Source organism: Muntiacus reevesi, chromosome 5 (genome assembly GCF_963930625.1).
Source record: "Muntiacus reevesi chromosome 5, mMunRee1.1, whole genome shotgun sequence".
NCBI classification, from domain to species: Eukaryota; Metazoa; Chordata; class Mammalia; order Artiodactyla; family Cervidae; genus Muntiacus; species Muntiacus reevesi.
In genome coordinates this window covers 39,061,040-39,074,850 of record NC_089253.1, presented here as the reverse complement: position 1 = coordinate 39,074,850, position 13,811 = coordinate 39,061,040, and the positions used below count along the sequence as shown (strand labels likewise).

The 13,811-nt window shown below is 50.0% G+C and overlaps 2 protein-coding genes across 2 annotated transcripts; both read left to right on the top strand.

Moving 5' to 3' along the window:
- The first annotated feature begins 705 nt into the window (after nt 1–705).
- On the top strand, nt 706–12,480 carry NXF1 (nuclear RNA export factor 1). Its single transcript, XM_065937546.1, has 21 exons — nt 706–1,392; nt 4,723–4,906; nt 5,120–5,279; nt 5,980–6,063; nt 6,172–6,276; nt 6,400–6,480; nt 6,569–6,638; nt 6,788–6,876; nt 7,001–7,108; nt 7,268–7,377; nt 9,181–9,217; nt 9,685–9,753; nt 9,857–9,912; nt 10,042–10,149; nt 10,266–10,324; nt 10,420–10,535; nt 10,662–10,704; nt 11,301–11,373; nt 11,685–11,867; nt 12,000–12,060; nt 12,174–12,480. Exons 1-21 carry the CDS (start codon nt 1,365–1,367, stop codon nt 12,210–12,212), a joined length of 1,863 nt encoding a protein of 620 aa, XP_065793618.1. The 5' UTR covers nt 706–1,364; the 3' UTR covers nt 12,213–12,480.
- An 18-nt stretch (nt 12,481–12,498) lies between these two features.
- TMEM223 (transmembrane protein 223) lies at nt 12,499–13,782 on the top strand. The gene is made up of 2 exons (XM_065937556.1): nt 12,499–12,951; nt 13,355–13,782. The coding sequence occupies exons 1-2, from the start codon at nt 12,636–12,638 to the stop codon at nt 13,645–13,647; spliced, it is 609 nt and encodes a 202-aa protein (XP_065793628.1). The 5' UTR covers nt 12,499–12,635; the 3' UTR covers nt 13,648–13,782.
- The last annotated feature ends 29 nt before the right edge of the window (nt 13,783–13,811 follow it).

Genomic DNA, 13,811 nt, shown 5'->3' with positions numbered 1-13,811 from the left:
TTAATTATCATGGAAAATTCCCTTCAAAGCAGGGTACACGAACGACCCCAGAGTGGGTCTCTGATTAGTGGTAACTTCCAGGACCATCTCCAGAAGTATTGACCTGTTTCATCTGCATCCTCCAGTCCCACCATTTTCCTTGGGCTGGATGAAGCAGGGGTTCTGTCTGCTGCCAGGAATGAAAGGTGAAGAATTTGTTCCCAGATCCAGCTGAGGCTCTTAGTCCCCTTGAAGCCCCTCACCAAATCCAAGCCAGTCACAGGAGAATGAAGTAGAGATCTGCCTGGAATACCTACCCTCCAGGAAAGTCAATATGCTTGTCAGTCCTGAACAGGACCCACAGCCACATCATTCTGAGGTCACTGGAGTACCCCCATTTCATACACCCCCAAGGAAGCTCAAGCTATAGTGACAACAATCACACTGGGCTGGCTGTAGTACCTTCTGGGTGGGGGCAGTAGTTATCTAGGAGAGCCCTGGCCTTAGCCCTGGCATTTTAGTATTTCCTCTCCCTTTGACCTGTGTTCAGGGGATGATTTTGCTTGCATCTTAACTGTTTAGTTGACACATGATGTGGGTTTAAGCACAGCACATCGATGGTGGGTGGGGCGATCTGTGAAGACGATCACAGCCTGACAAATGCAGTTTTTCTCATTTGACTCAGCAACTATTGGGGGGGGGGGGGCGGGTCGTTGCATAGATTGGAAATTTATTTCATAATATTTGCTGAGTTCCTGGTATGTGCTAGGTATGGTACTGAGCCAGGCGCTGGAGGAGAAAAAAAAAAGCCATGAGTTAGTCAACTCCTTGCTCTCTTGGAGCTTACCTTTTAGTTTTCTATTTCATTCTATAGGCGAGGAAAGCAAGGCATATATCTGTAGAAGGCAAAGGGCTGAGCTGAGACTTAAGCCCAGGCTGGATCCTCCTACGGGTCTTGGAGCGGTCACTCCAAGGCACTGCTCTTCTATTCCTCAGAAGCCCTTCTTGTGGCCCTCCTTCCCTTTTTCTGTTTGAGCTCTGGGGTGCAGTGGCCATCTCTGCTTCAGCGCCAACCTTGGAGGTGCTGCCTACGACGAAAGCAGGGGGCAGGTGCGAGTACTAATCAGAGGGATCAGTAAACTAATCAGTACTGGGCGGGGCGTCGGCCCCAAGCCCCGCCCCAGTGTCTCTGCTGGTCGAATGCGCACGCGCGTCTCCCAGTGGCTCCGCCTATCATCGTGGGACGTCGGCAGCGCGCGACGCGGTCTCCTTATAAATGCGGTGGTAGCCGGCGTAGGAGCACTTCGGCCTGGAGCGCCTTGGCATTCGGACGTTTGGCTAGGTAGCGGCCCGCGACGCAGCCCGCCCCTGCTTCTAGCTGTGCCATGGCGGACGAAGGGAAGTCATACAACGGTCAGTGCTGGTCCTTGAGCCGGGGAGGGGGGCGATCTGGAGCTTCGCTGGGCAGCGCCGGCCTAGGCCGCAGCGCCGGGGCGGGAGGCCGCGAGGGGCCGGGTGTCCGCGGGGAACGGCGGTGGGTGGCGCGGGCCCGGGGCGAGGCAGTCCGGGCCCTGGCTGAACTCGAGGATGGGTGCCCGGCTCGTTGACCCCAGAATCCTGGCGTTGTGAGCACCTGCGGCTCGGAGCGGGTGGCTCGGCGGTGGGGTGACTGGATTCCTTTGAACTTTGTGGGTGGTGGATGCCTGTCAGTTCAGTTTGGCGGCTATACTAATGTGAGTCAGTGCCCTGTTCTTGGGCTGCCGGTGCCCTATTTTCTACCGTACGTCCAGTCGGTCTTGCCCCCTCCCCCACCGTCCTCATCTTTGGCTTAATATTTTAGACCTACACATTAACTCAATGTTCTAGCCAGAACACTAAATTGGGTTTAGGTCCAGAGTAGTGGTTAGGAGCACACAACAGCCAAGGTTTCAATTCTGAGCTGGCCATGCCAATCTTGTGTGAGTTAAACACTCAGGCCTGATTTTCCACCCCCTTAAGGAGGAATAGAAACAGTACCTGTCTCCTAAGTTTGTGTGTGTGTGTGTGTATGAACAAGATCGTGAGTGTTGAGCGCCTGACATCGGATAAAGTTCTCAATAAATGTTAGTTCTCAATAAATGTTAACTGCACCTTCTAGTGGTTTATTTTTTCCCCAGGGTCATTTCATGAGATTCAATGTTTGCGGAGTACTATGCATTAGACAGACCTTTGGGGACAATCGTAGGTCTCTTTTTAAGAAACCATTTCTACACACCAAGGTTGAGAGGAACATACTCCTGGAGAACATTCAAGGACCCTTGGTGAAGTACCCTAACTGCCATTAGAACCTGAATTCAGGAGTTGTCTCCTGAGTTAAGAGGCATTTCTGACCAAGGAAACTAAGAGTTCACTCCCTGAACTTCAGAGTTTGAGAATAAGATTTATAAAAGAAACCATTAGATTGATCATATTTGTAATTGATGTTTGTCCTCTATAGGCAAAAGGAGTATTGATTACTGGAAGTTAATGTAACCATCATGATTGGTTTACCTGGATTTGAGAGAGGTCACTTGGGGTTAAGTGGATGTGGGTGGGCAGACAGCAGATTTCAGGTGACTTTTTGGAGAGTGACTTGTGTCCAGTTACACTTGGGTCACTCGCACTTCAACATTTACTTCAGAGTGGCAGTTTTTTAGTATGGTTGATTTACAACATTATGATAGTTTTCAGATATGACATGAAAGTGAACATAGTGATTCAGTATTACAGTTGATTATACTCCATTGAAAGTTATTACAAAACAATGGCTGTCACTCCCCATGCAATAATATATCATTGTTGCCTATCCATTTTATACTGAGTAGTTGGTATCTCTTAATCCCATAACCTTATCTTGCACCTTCTGCTTTCCCTCTCCCCACTGATAACCGAGAGTTTGTTATCTATATCTGTGAGTCTGTTTCTGTTTTGCTAAATATATTCGTTTTAGTTTTTACATGTGATATCATACAATATTTGTCTTTTTCTGTCTGACTTATTTCACTGAGTATAATAACCTCCAAGTCCATTCATGTTGCAGTGGCAAGATTTCATTCTTTTTTATGGCTGAGTAGTATTTTGTTATGTGTGTGTGTATGTGTATCCACCACATCTTCTTTATCCATTAGTCCCTTGATGGACATTTGGGTTGCTTCCATATCTCGCCCACTGTAAACAGTGTTGCTATGAGCAATGAGATGCAGGTATCTTTTTTTATTGACCTGAAAACAAGTGAAGCTCATATGTATTCTTCCCTTTTTGTTAGTTTTGATGCTTTTTAAAAAAAACTTTTGTATTGGAGTATAGTTGGTTTACCGTGTTGCATTACTTTCAGGTGTACGGCAAAGTGATTTGGTTATACAGATATCTATTGTTTCTCAGATTCTTTTCTCATGGAGGTTATTACAGAGTACTGGGTAGAGTTCCCTGTGCTATACAGTAGGTCCTTATTGATTATCTATTTCAGATATAGTAGTGTGTAGATGTTAATCCCAACTTTCTCATTTATGCATGTATCTTTTTTGATTAGCACTTTTTGTTTTTTTCTGGACGTATAATTGGAGTGGATTTGCAGGATCATATGGTAGTTCTAGTTTCAGTTTTTTGAGGCGAGAACAAGACTTAAAAGAAGCCTTTAAATTGGTTGTATTTGTAACTGACATTTGTACTTTACAGGCAAAAGAACTATTGTTTACTGAAAGCTGATGTAATCATTGTGATCGGCTTTTCAAGATGTGATCAAATTTTGAGTAGGGGTAGTTTTAGAGAATGAATTTATGGTTACCAGGGAGAGGTGGGTAGGGAAGGGACAGATTGGGAGTTTGGGATGGACATGTACACACTGCTATGTTTAAAATGAATAACCAACAAGGACCTACTGTATAGCACAGGGAACGCTGCTCAGTATTCCATTAACAATCTATTTGGGAAAAGAATCTGAAAAAGAATAGATACAAAAAAAAAAAACAAAAAAAATAAAATAAAATTAAAAAAAAAAAAAAAAAAAGAATAGATACATGTATAGGTATAACTGTATCACTTTGTTATACACCTGAAACTAACACAATATTATTAATCAGTTATACTCCAATGTAAAATAAAAAGTTAAAAAGATTTTTTTGAGTGAGATTAAGTAGATTTGGAAGGCTGAGAAAAGCAGACTTCAGGTGACTCTCAGGAGTCTGAGTTGTATCCAGTTGCACTTGAGACACTCACTTCCATGTTCTCCTTCTCCTTTCTCTAGTTCCAGTTTCTGCTTCACTTTTTTTGTTGTTGTTGTTTTCTGCTTCACTTTTCTAAAAAGACGTCACACAGTTTTCCAGTCACTGATGTTGCCACCCCACTGATGTTGCCACCCCACTGAGTTTGCACAGAGGTGGCCTCTGTGGTGACTGTGTATCTCATCTGATGGTGCAGGGTGCTGGATAGTGTGATTGCCAAGCAAAGTAGCTGAACCAGTGGTGTATTTTCTTCTCTTCTTTTTTAAATATTCGAATATTTATTTGGCTGCGCCAGGTCTTAGTTGTGGCACAAGGGATCTTTTTTTTTTTTTTTAATTGTGGCATGCAAACTCTTAGTCAAGGCATGTGGAATCCAGTTCCCTGACCACGCGTCAGACTCAGGGCCCTTTGTGTTGGGAGCGGGGAGTCTTACTTAGCCACTGAACCACCAGTGAAGTCCTTCCAGTGATGTATTTTCTAATTTTTGTTCTGTTTCCAAACCCAGAGCACGATGATCGAGTTAGTTTCCCTCAAAGAAGAAAGAAAGGCCGGGGCCCTTTCCGGTGGAAGTCTGGCGAGGGGAACCGGAGGTCTGGAAGAGGGGGCTCCAGCGTTCGGTCCTCTCGCCTGGAGGACGATGACAGAGACGTGGCAATGAGCGATGTCCAGGATGCTCCCCGAGTACGATAGTAAGTAACCAGTTGGTCTGGTTTGAATTTCGTGGCCCCCTCATTTATGTGGCTCTTACTGCCCATGTCATTTCTCTTCCCACCTGGAAGGGAGAGAAATGCCAGGACCAGCTTACTGGTAGTTGATAGCTGTGGTCCTGATAACAGCGCAGGAAGATCTTTGAGAAGACATTCCTAACCTTGGTGAATGTTTTATTCTCTCCTTCCCCACAGCACCCCCTATGCTGCACGACCCAACCGTCGGGGTGATAACTGGAACGAGCGCACTCGAATTCATGTCACTCTGCCCCTACGGAGAGATCGAATTGCTGCAGAGAGGGGAGGGGCTGGCACTAGCCAGGATGGGACGTCCAAGAACTGGTTTAAGATTACAGTGAGTATCTTTTTTTTTTTTTTTTTTTTTTTTTTTACAGTGAGTATCTTGGAGCTACATGGAGCAGGGGAGCTAAGGGGCTGGGCTCAGAGTTAAAGTGTTTACCTCTCATGTTACAAAATCAGCTGTTTACTCCACAATCAGGGAACCATTCTTGCTGCTAAGAATCAATATCTCAGAACATCTATGAGCAGCTTCAGAAAAGAAGGGGGGCAGCAGGATGAGAAGGCCATGAAAGGGAAATGTGATAATTGTGGTTGGCGGGTGGGAGAGCTCCTTCAGAAGTGAGAAGCTGAGTGTGGAGTGGAGGGCCCTTGAGTTCTCTGAAAGGCAGGTAGGTTATAAATGATGTCTTAGAACTTGTAGAATCAAACATTTGCATCCTTTGAGGAATAATTATAAATGGACAAAAAGGGGGTTAAGGAGTTCATATTTGCCTTGAGTAGAATACTCTTTATTTTTTTGACTTCACTGTGCAACCTGTGGGATCTTAGTTCTCTGACCAGGGATTGAGTTCCCAGCAGTGGAAGCTCGGAGTCCTAACCACTGAAGCAGCAGGGAATTCCCAGGAAACTTTTAAATTGACAATTTCTCCAGAAAGTCTTTTAGAGCTTGGCAGATGCGCTGAAAGGAGCACTGGAGGGGTCTGCTGTTCATTTAGTGACAGGTTGTTCCTGTCTCTTCTCCTCCTCTCCTCTAGATCCCTTACGGCAGGAAATATGACAAGTCATGGCTCCTGAGTGTGATTCAGAGCAAGTGCAGTGTCCCTTTTACTCCCATTGAGGTAAGAGAAGGCCAGAGTGGCTGACTGCACACCAAGGAGGGTGGAGGTCCCAGCTGGGCTGGGGGCTCTGGGCTCCAGGTCTAATGCCCTTGTTCCCTCGTCTTGCAGTTTCACTATGAAAACACACGGGCCCAGTTTTTTGTGGAGGACGCCAGTACTGCCTCTGCATTGAAGGCTGTTAACTATAAGATTTTGGATCGGGAGAACCGCAGAGTGAGTATGAAGAGCCTGGTTTGGTTGGGGGTGGGGACTGGTGCTCAGGGCATAGACTGGTTCTTGGTCCTGAGGCTCAGGCCTTCCTGGAGTTCATCCTGTCCATGTGTGTTTCCCCTGCAGATATCTATCATCATCAACTCCTCTTCTCCACCCCATTCTGTGCAAAATGAACTGAAGCCAGAACAAGTAGAGCAGCTAAAGGTGAGGCCGGCACCTGAGTCTTAGGGGTTCCCCCGCCCCCCCCCTTGACAACTCCAGTGACCACTGAACCCTCTGTCTTCCTCTGCAGCTGATCATGAGCAAACGATACGATGGCTCCCAGCAAGCACTTGACCTCAAGGGCCTCCGTTCAGACCCAGGTACAGGTCGGATACAGGTTGATTCTGCCTCACCCATTATTAGATTGGTGGAGACAGAGGGGGATCTGTCAGCAGGGGAAATCTGAGGGTGCTGTGGGGGGCATGCTGGCCTGGGCAGGCCTTCTCAGACTTCCCTTTGCTTCCTGCAGATTTAGTGGCCCAGAACATTGACGTTGTCCTGAACCGAAGAAGCTGCATGGCAGCCACCCTGCGAATCATCGAAGAGAACATCCCTGAGGTGAGGCCTTTGTCCCACTAGGTGGGAGGAAGCAGGGTCGGGTACGTAGGATGGGGTCGGGAGGCAGGTTTGTTTCTCATCCCCTGACCGGTGGTGATTCCTCTAAATTCTCCTCTCCCCACAGCTATTGTCCTTGAACTTGAGCAACAACAAGCTCTACCGGCTGGATGACTTGTCCAGCATTGTGCAGAAAGCACCCAATCTAAAGACCCTAAATCTCTCTGGAAATGAGGTGAGTTTGAGAGCCAGGCTGTGTTTGGATAGGGTGGGCAGAGGTGGAGAGAGCTTGTTCATGGCAGCAAGAGGCAGGGAGGGCATTTAAGAGATGAGGATGGGGGTGGGGGGATCTAGCTGGCTGTCTTTACGAACATGTCTTTTCCTGCCTTTGCAGCTAAAGTCTGAGCGGGAGTTGGACAAGATCAAAGGGCTGAAGCTGGAAGAGCTCTGGCTTGACGGAAACACCCTGTGCGACACCTTCCGAGACCAGTCCACCTACATCAGGTCAGTTATAAGCTTTATCTCCCCTCCTGGGGACCTTCACCCCCTGGGAGGCTGAGCGGATGCACCCTGACCACTGCCCATCTGCAGGAGATGTGCAGCCCTCAGCTGGAACCACCTGTCCTTGGGGAGGATCGCGTGTTCCTCCATTTTGTCTGCCCGTGACCCCTAGCTTTGCCCCAGGCCTCCTTTCCTTTCTTCTCAGCTGACTGTCTGTCTGCTGGTTCTGTGGCCTTTCTCCTTCCTTCCTGAACACAGCCTTCTCTAGACTCTCCCTCCCCTTTTGTTTCAAGAAGAGCATCTCCCTTTCTCTACCATGACCAGGGGGTGTCTTGCATATTACATCCCCATACGTGGAGTTGCTTTGAGCCAAGAGCCTGGTAACCCCTGGGCAGAAGCCCTCCCTCCCTGGGACTTCCTGCTGATGGGCCTTCCCTCCTCTGTCCGGTGACAGCCCCTCTTGCCCTGTTGCCAAGAGGGGCTCAGTTCTCACAATCACTTTGCCCAAGGTTACTGCCTGGGTTTTCCTGCCCGTGCTGAGGTTGAGGCCTCCTGGTGGCTGGTGCCATGCACTCTGTCGCTCTTGCCCAAGGCTGTGAGCTGGGCCCTCCCTGGAGGAGAAACCTGGGTTCCCTAAGACACGTGACCAGAGCCGGGGCCCCGCCAGCAGGCGAGGGAATCCCAAGGCAGGTGCTGGGCGTGGAGGCCACGGGGGCGTAGGCTATCCAGGAGACAGAGAACTGACCCTCTCTGGGGGCGCTGCCCCTCCCTCACTCCACACCTCACATCACCCTGCTTGGCCCCGGAGGATGGCTGGTTAGCCAGAGACGGGTAAGATTCCTCAGGGAAGGAACAACCTAAGACAGGCACAGTCGCAGAGGGGCCATCAGGAGAGAACTTGGGGGCCAACAGTGGTGGGGCACAGACCCTCACCCCCCCAACTTTGCAGGGGCCTGAGCCCTCACCCCTTCGGAGGGAGATCTCCTGCCCCCATGGCTGCTTTGCTGCCCACGCCCAGCTCAGATCGGGACCCAGGTAGCAGACAGACACCTGGCCAATAGCAGCTGCCCTCTCACCACAGCAAAGATGGTTTCTCACTTCCTCCTTGAACCATAGGGAGAAGGGAGCCGAAAGAGACGGCTGTGTCGGGCGCCTCTGGCCCTTTGTTCTCCCTGGTCTTTCTAAATGACTCTCCACCATCTCGTGCTGTTGCTTTGTCTTTGCTTTCTCTTTCCTTTCTCTCTTTCCTCGCCTGAATCTCCCCCATATCTTCTTTGCCCCCTCCTCTCCTTCCTTTTCTCTCTCCTCTCCCCTCTCTTCCTCCTTGGCCTCTCCTCTTCCCAAGCCTTGCTCGTCTCCCTGCCCCAACATCCTGTGCCATTTCTGTGGTGTGTTCTGGTCTTGGCCACGGCCAGACCTGGCAGAAGTGATGGATACCTGTTGAGGCAGCGGAGCCCTGGGCTCCCACCCCATTCCCTCCTCCCGGGGCTGCACAGGTGAGTAGGTGGAAGGTAAGGGGGTCAAGGACGGAGAAGAGGTCCCGGCTTAATGCCTGGGCTGGGAGTGCTGCTCCTGCAGTGCTCGGAGTCAGGCAGAGAGCGTCGTCCTTCAAGGCAGTGATTTTTGGATGCCCCAGATGAGGTGGGGAGTGGGGTTATTTTTCCTGGAGCTCAGAGGCTGGGGAAGAGTGAGAGCAAAGGAGGATGGGCTGGGCTGTCCCTCGGGCACGGGTGTTTTTGCTCCTAGAGCAGCCCAGGAGGCACAGTGGCTCTGAAACATTACTTACTTATGTCCTGTTCTTGACAGCGCCGTTCGAGAGCGATTTCCAAAACTACTACGACTGGTGAGTACCTAATTTTTTTCATTCTCTTCTGAGGAGCATAGCCACCCTCAATACGATCACTAATTTGGGGATATGGAGCCCTTTAATAATATAGCAAAGATTTCATATATATATTAACAAAGGTTATAATCCTTCTCCCTAGAAAAATGCCTGTAGATGATAGTTGCATCTATCAGGATTCATAGACCTCTTTGCGTTTCTTTCTCTTACTTGACCTCTGACCTTTTACTCTTAGTTCTCCCATCTAATTACTCATCCAGCCTTTAAAAAAAAAAAATTTATTTGGCTCTGCTGGGTCTTAGTTGCGGCCCACCAACTCTTAGTTACAGCTTGTGGGATCTAGTTCCCTGACCCGGGATTGAACCCAAGCCCCTGCACTGGGAGTGGGGAGCCTTAGCCCTGGACTGCCAGGGAAGTCCCTCATCTAGCCTTCTTTCACATCACCGTGTTTCACTTCCTTTCTGCAGGATGGCCATGAGTTACCCCCACCAATTGCCTTTGATGTTGAAGCCCCCACGACGTTACCGCCTTGCAAGGTAAGTGGTGGGATGGCATCTAGGGGGCACAGAGCTAGAACTCATGTTGGGAGGAGAGTCCTGGTGCCATGGTCCTGTTTGATTGAAGTCTGTTTGATTCCAGGGAAGCTACTTTGGAACAGAGACCCTGAAGAATCTGGTCCTGCACTTCTTGCAGCAGTAAGTATCTTGGGTGTTCTGAGGCTGCAGTGCGGTGGGCTAGCCCCAGCACCTCAGTCTTGGGAGCTGTCAGTCCCCTTGTGGATCCAGCTTGTGGAGCTCAGCCCTCCCCGCTGGTTTGCCCCACAGGTACTATGCGGTGTATGACTCGGGAGACCGGCAGCGGCTCCTGGACGCCTACCATGACGGAGCCTGCTGCTCCCTGAGCATTCCTTTCACCCCCCAGAACCCTGCCCGGTGAGTAGCACATCCCAGGACCTGCCCAGGACCAGACTTGCTCAGCAGACACTGGCCGGCACGTGCAGCATCGCCACTGCTCTGACCACTGCCTCTTTTTCTTCTTATTCCCCCAGAAGCAACTTGGCCGAGTACTTCAAGGATAGCAGGAATGTGAAGAAGCTTAAAGACCCTAGTAAGTGTGTGACGTGAGCCAAACAGGTTGGGAGAAGGTTGGGAAGGAGACAGTCTGGGCTCAGCTCCTAACCTCGGCTTCTCCTCCTCCCACAGCCCTGCGGTTCCGACTGCTGAAGCACACACGTCTCAACGTGGTGGCCTTCCTCAACGAGTTGCCCAAAACTCAGCATGACATCAGTTCCTTCGTGGTAGACATAAGTGCGCAGACAGTAAGCACTTATTTCTCCCTTGACAGAAGCGTGGATTTGGGGAAGGGGCAGTCCTTAAGAGGCAAGGAGGGACTTGGGCTTTGCTGGGAGCCTACATGGTAACTGATGTTGCTGCTTCTCTTTCAGAGCACATTGCTGTGTTTCTCTGTGAATGGAGTCTTCAAAGAAGGTAAGTATCTTTGGAGTCCTGAGTTTGTGGAGTGGTCTCCCTGTCCCAGCTAGTTGTTCTGAGCACTCTCAACTTCCCAGCTCCCTTCTCTTCTCTTATTCCCTGACCACCTTCTCCCATTCTGCCCCCAAGCCTGTCCTCACCTGTCTTTCCTGTCTGGGCTATGGGAACAGCGTGAGGATTAGAAGGACACAGACTTTGGAGGCAGACAGTTCTGAGCTTCCATCCCCAACCTTGGTCCTCTTGTGTCTGTGAGCAATTTATATTACCTCTGAACCTGACTGTTTGTAAAAGAAAGGGATTCATAATAGGCATCTCATTACGTGTTTGGGGAGTAAGTGAAGTGATTTATAAAGTGCCTGACACAGGGCCTGGCCCACAGATACAAATAAATAACTAGTGGGATAAAAGTGTTACTATTGTCCTCTCTAACCTCTGACACTCCTCCCTGCTCTGCCCATCTGTGCACACGGAGTCACCCCTGTTTGGCCTGCTTAGGGTTCTCTGTATCAAATCAGTCTTAGGATTTTTGAGAAGCTGTTTGAAAACATAAAGCATGAATGACTGACGGGTCATCACCATTGTTATCATTGCAGTGGATGGAAAGTCTCGGGACTCCTTGCGAGCCTTTACCCGGACGTTCGTCGCTGTTCCTGCCAGCAATTCAGGGTGAGTGTCTGACTTACCACATTGGGTCCCCGTTCTAATGCATGGCTGCCACTGTGGCAAAGTGGTTTAACAATATTCACTACCTAAGTCTGTTGTGAAGGTAGGTAAATGAGGGTTGGGGAAGAATGTATTAATTCCAGTCTGTTTGGTAGATAATCCCATATGTGGAATCCATGGGAAAGGGGGTAAATGATAAAGGAAGCTTGTGGGTATTGAAAGATTCTGAGTGTCAAGTGAGAATAGAGATGATGTCGGGAGGATGAGGTTATCTTCTGTCTGTCCAGCTGTCTAAGGTGCCTTTTGTCTCCAAGGTTGTGCATTGTCAACGATGAGCTGTTTGTGCGGAATGCCAGTGCCGATGAGGTCCAGAGAGCCTTTGCCATGCCTGCTCCCACACCTTCCTCCAGCCCCGTGCCCACCCTCTCCCCAGAGCAGCAGGAAATGCTGCAGGCATTCTCGACCCAGTCTGGCATGAACCTTGAGTGGTCTCAGAAGTGAGTACTGAGCATGTGTAGGAAATGGGGTAAACTCAGGTAGTGCTGGTGGTGAAAAATAAGTGCCCCTAAAATTTTTAAAGCCAAAACTTAGTAGTTCTAATGGAGGTGCCTGTTCTTCCCCTACTCCAGGTGCCTTCAGGACAACAACTGGGACTACACCAGATCTGCCCAGGCCTTTACTCATCTCAAGGTAAGATTTGAAAATAGGTGACAAAGAGAGCTTCAGGCCTTCAAGAGGGTCAGGTAGGCTTGGGGAATGGCCTGGACCACCTGGCTCTACTGACCTTTTTATGTTTCTTTAAGGCCAAGGGCGAGATCCCAGAAGTGGCATTCATGAAGTGATCCATAGTCGTGCCCCAGAAGACCCCTGTAAATAGTCCCCAGACGTACTGATGTCTCCTCTCCGGCCCGAGGCCGCCCTGTGACTGTGACCGAGGAGGGAGGGCTGCTGGATCCTTCTCCTCACCTGCCTTCTGGAAGCCTCCAGAAGATTGAGCCTCCCTGGTGCCAGGAAGCCAAAGCTTACTTTGTAGAACTGACACTAAAATACCCGAAGGACTTAGGTGCTTTGTGTACTTACCCCAGGATCCTCCCTACTTTTTAAGATAAAGAATGGTATTGTATTTGGTGTCCACCTGCTGAGTTACTTTAGCCTTACCCTTCACAGGCATGGGCGGGACCGAGAGATGGGGCTGAAGGACTCTGGTGGTGGGGCGGGGCTAGCTGGCAGGAAGTCCCGCCCCGGAAACGACTCCACGCAGCGCCATGGCGGCGCCTGGCCGGAGGTGGTCTGTGCTGCTGTTCCGAGCGCTGCAGCCACTGCCCGCGCGCAGGACCCTGCATGACACGGCTCCGCCACGGGATGTGCTGCTCTTCGAGCACGAGCGGGGCCGCTTCTTCGCCGTCCTCGGGCTATTCTGCGCCGGCCAGGGCGTCTTCTGGGCTTCCCTGGCCATTGCCTCCTTGGCCCGTCCCCCAACCCCGGTTCGTCCAACAAACGCCAAGTCCCCAGACCATGGCCACTTGGACCTGCGCTCTACGCTCTGGCGCTACGGCCTTGCCGTCGGCTGCGGCGCCATCGGTAAGGTGTGGGCTAGCTTCCCAGCTTGGTCGAAGAGGGTGGGCACAATCCTCTGTTCGGGCAAGAAGAGTAAGGGTCTCTCGACCCTCCCGGATGAGCAGGAGTGGGTAGGAGCGCGGTACACTAGAGTTGGAAGTCCCTGAGCGCAAAGCCCTTGTACAGGTTCAAGCTGCCGTCTGTCTCTTATTTTGTGACCTTGAGCAAGTTAGTACTCTTACTCTGGATCCTGTTTTAAAATGGGGATGGGTATCTATTAAGGCTGTTGGGAGGAATGACTAATAATGACTGGGGTGTAAGAGGGACACAATAAATGTTATCACCACAATTATTTTTATTCGGGGGGCACTGAAAGGGTTGCTGCTTAGCTTTCCAGTGAAAACCCAAATCTTTGCTTTTCCTACAGGTTCCCTGGTACTTGGTGCTGGTCTTCTCTTTTCCCTCCGCTCTGTGCGTTCAGTGATGCTGCGGGCTGGAGGGAAGCAAGTGACCCTCACCACTCATGCCCCCTTTGGTTGGGGTGCCCATTTTACGGTTCCCTTAAACCAGGTATCTTGCATGGCCCACCGGGGAGAAGTCCCTGCCATGTTGCCTCTGAAAGTCAAAGGCCGACGCTTCTACTTCCTCTTGGACAAAGCTGGACATTTCCCCAACACGAAACTTTTTGACAACACTGTGGGTGCCTACCGTAGCTTGTGAAGAAGCAACCTCAGGTCACTAAGGTTCAGAATAAAAACTGAACCTTAGGGATGAGGTGATAACCAGGGTCACACAGGGGGCCCAGAATTCATTAACAGCAAATAAAAGAGCAGTCATCCCAAGGGCCTGCCCATACCTCTTGAGTTTTTTGACCCATATCTGTT

Bases quoted from the DNA above. Each gene is read 5' to 3' on its own strand.
- NXF1 (XM_065937546.1), top strand. From the start codon at position 1,365: ATGGCGGACGAAGGGAAGTCATACAACG. The intron at 9,913-10,041 runs GTAAGTATCTTG...TTTGCCCCACAG, and splicing joins GTCCTGCACTTCTTGCAGCA to GTACTATGCGGTGTATGACT. The intron at 12,061-12,173 runs GTAAGATTTGAA...TGTTTCTTTAAG, and splicing joins AGGCCTTTACTCATCTCAAG to GCCAAGGGCGAGATCCCAGA.
- TMEM223 (XM_065937556.1), top strand. From the start codon at position 12,636: ATGGCGGCGCCTGGCCGGAGGTGGTCTGTGCTGCTGTTCCGAGCGCTG. The intron at 12,952-13,354 runs GTAAGGTGTGGG...CTTTTCCTACAG, and splicing joins CGTCGGCTGCGGCGCCATCG to GTTCCCTGGTACTTGGTGCT.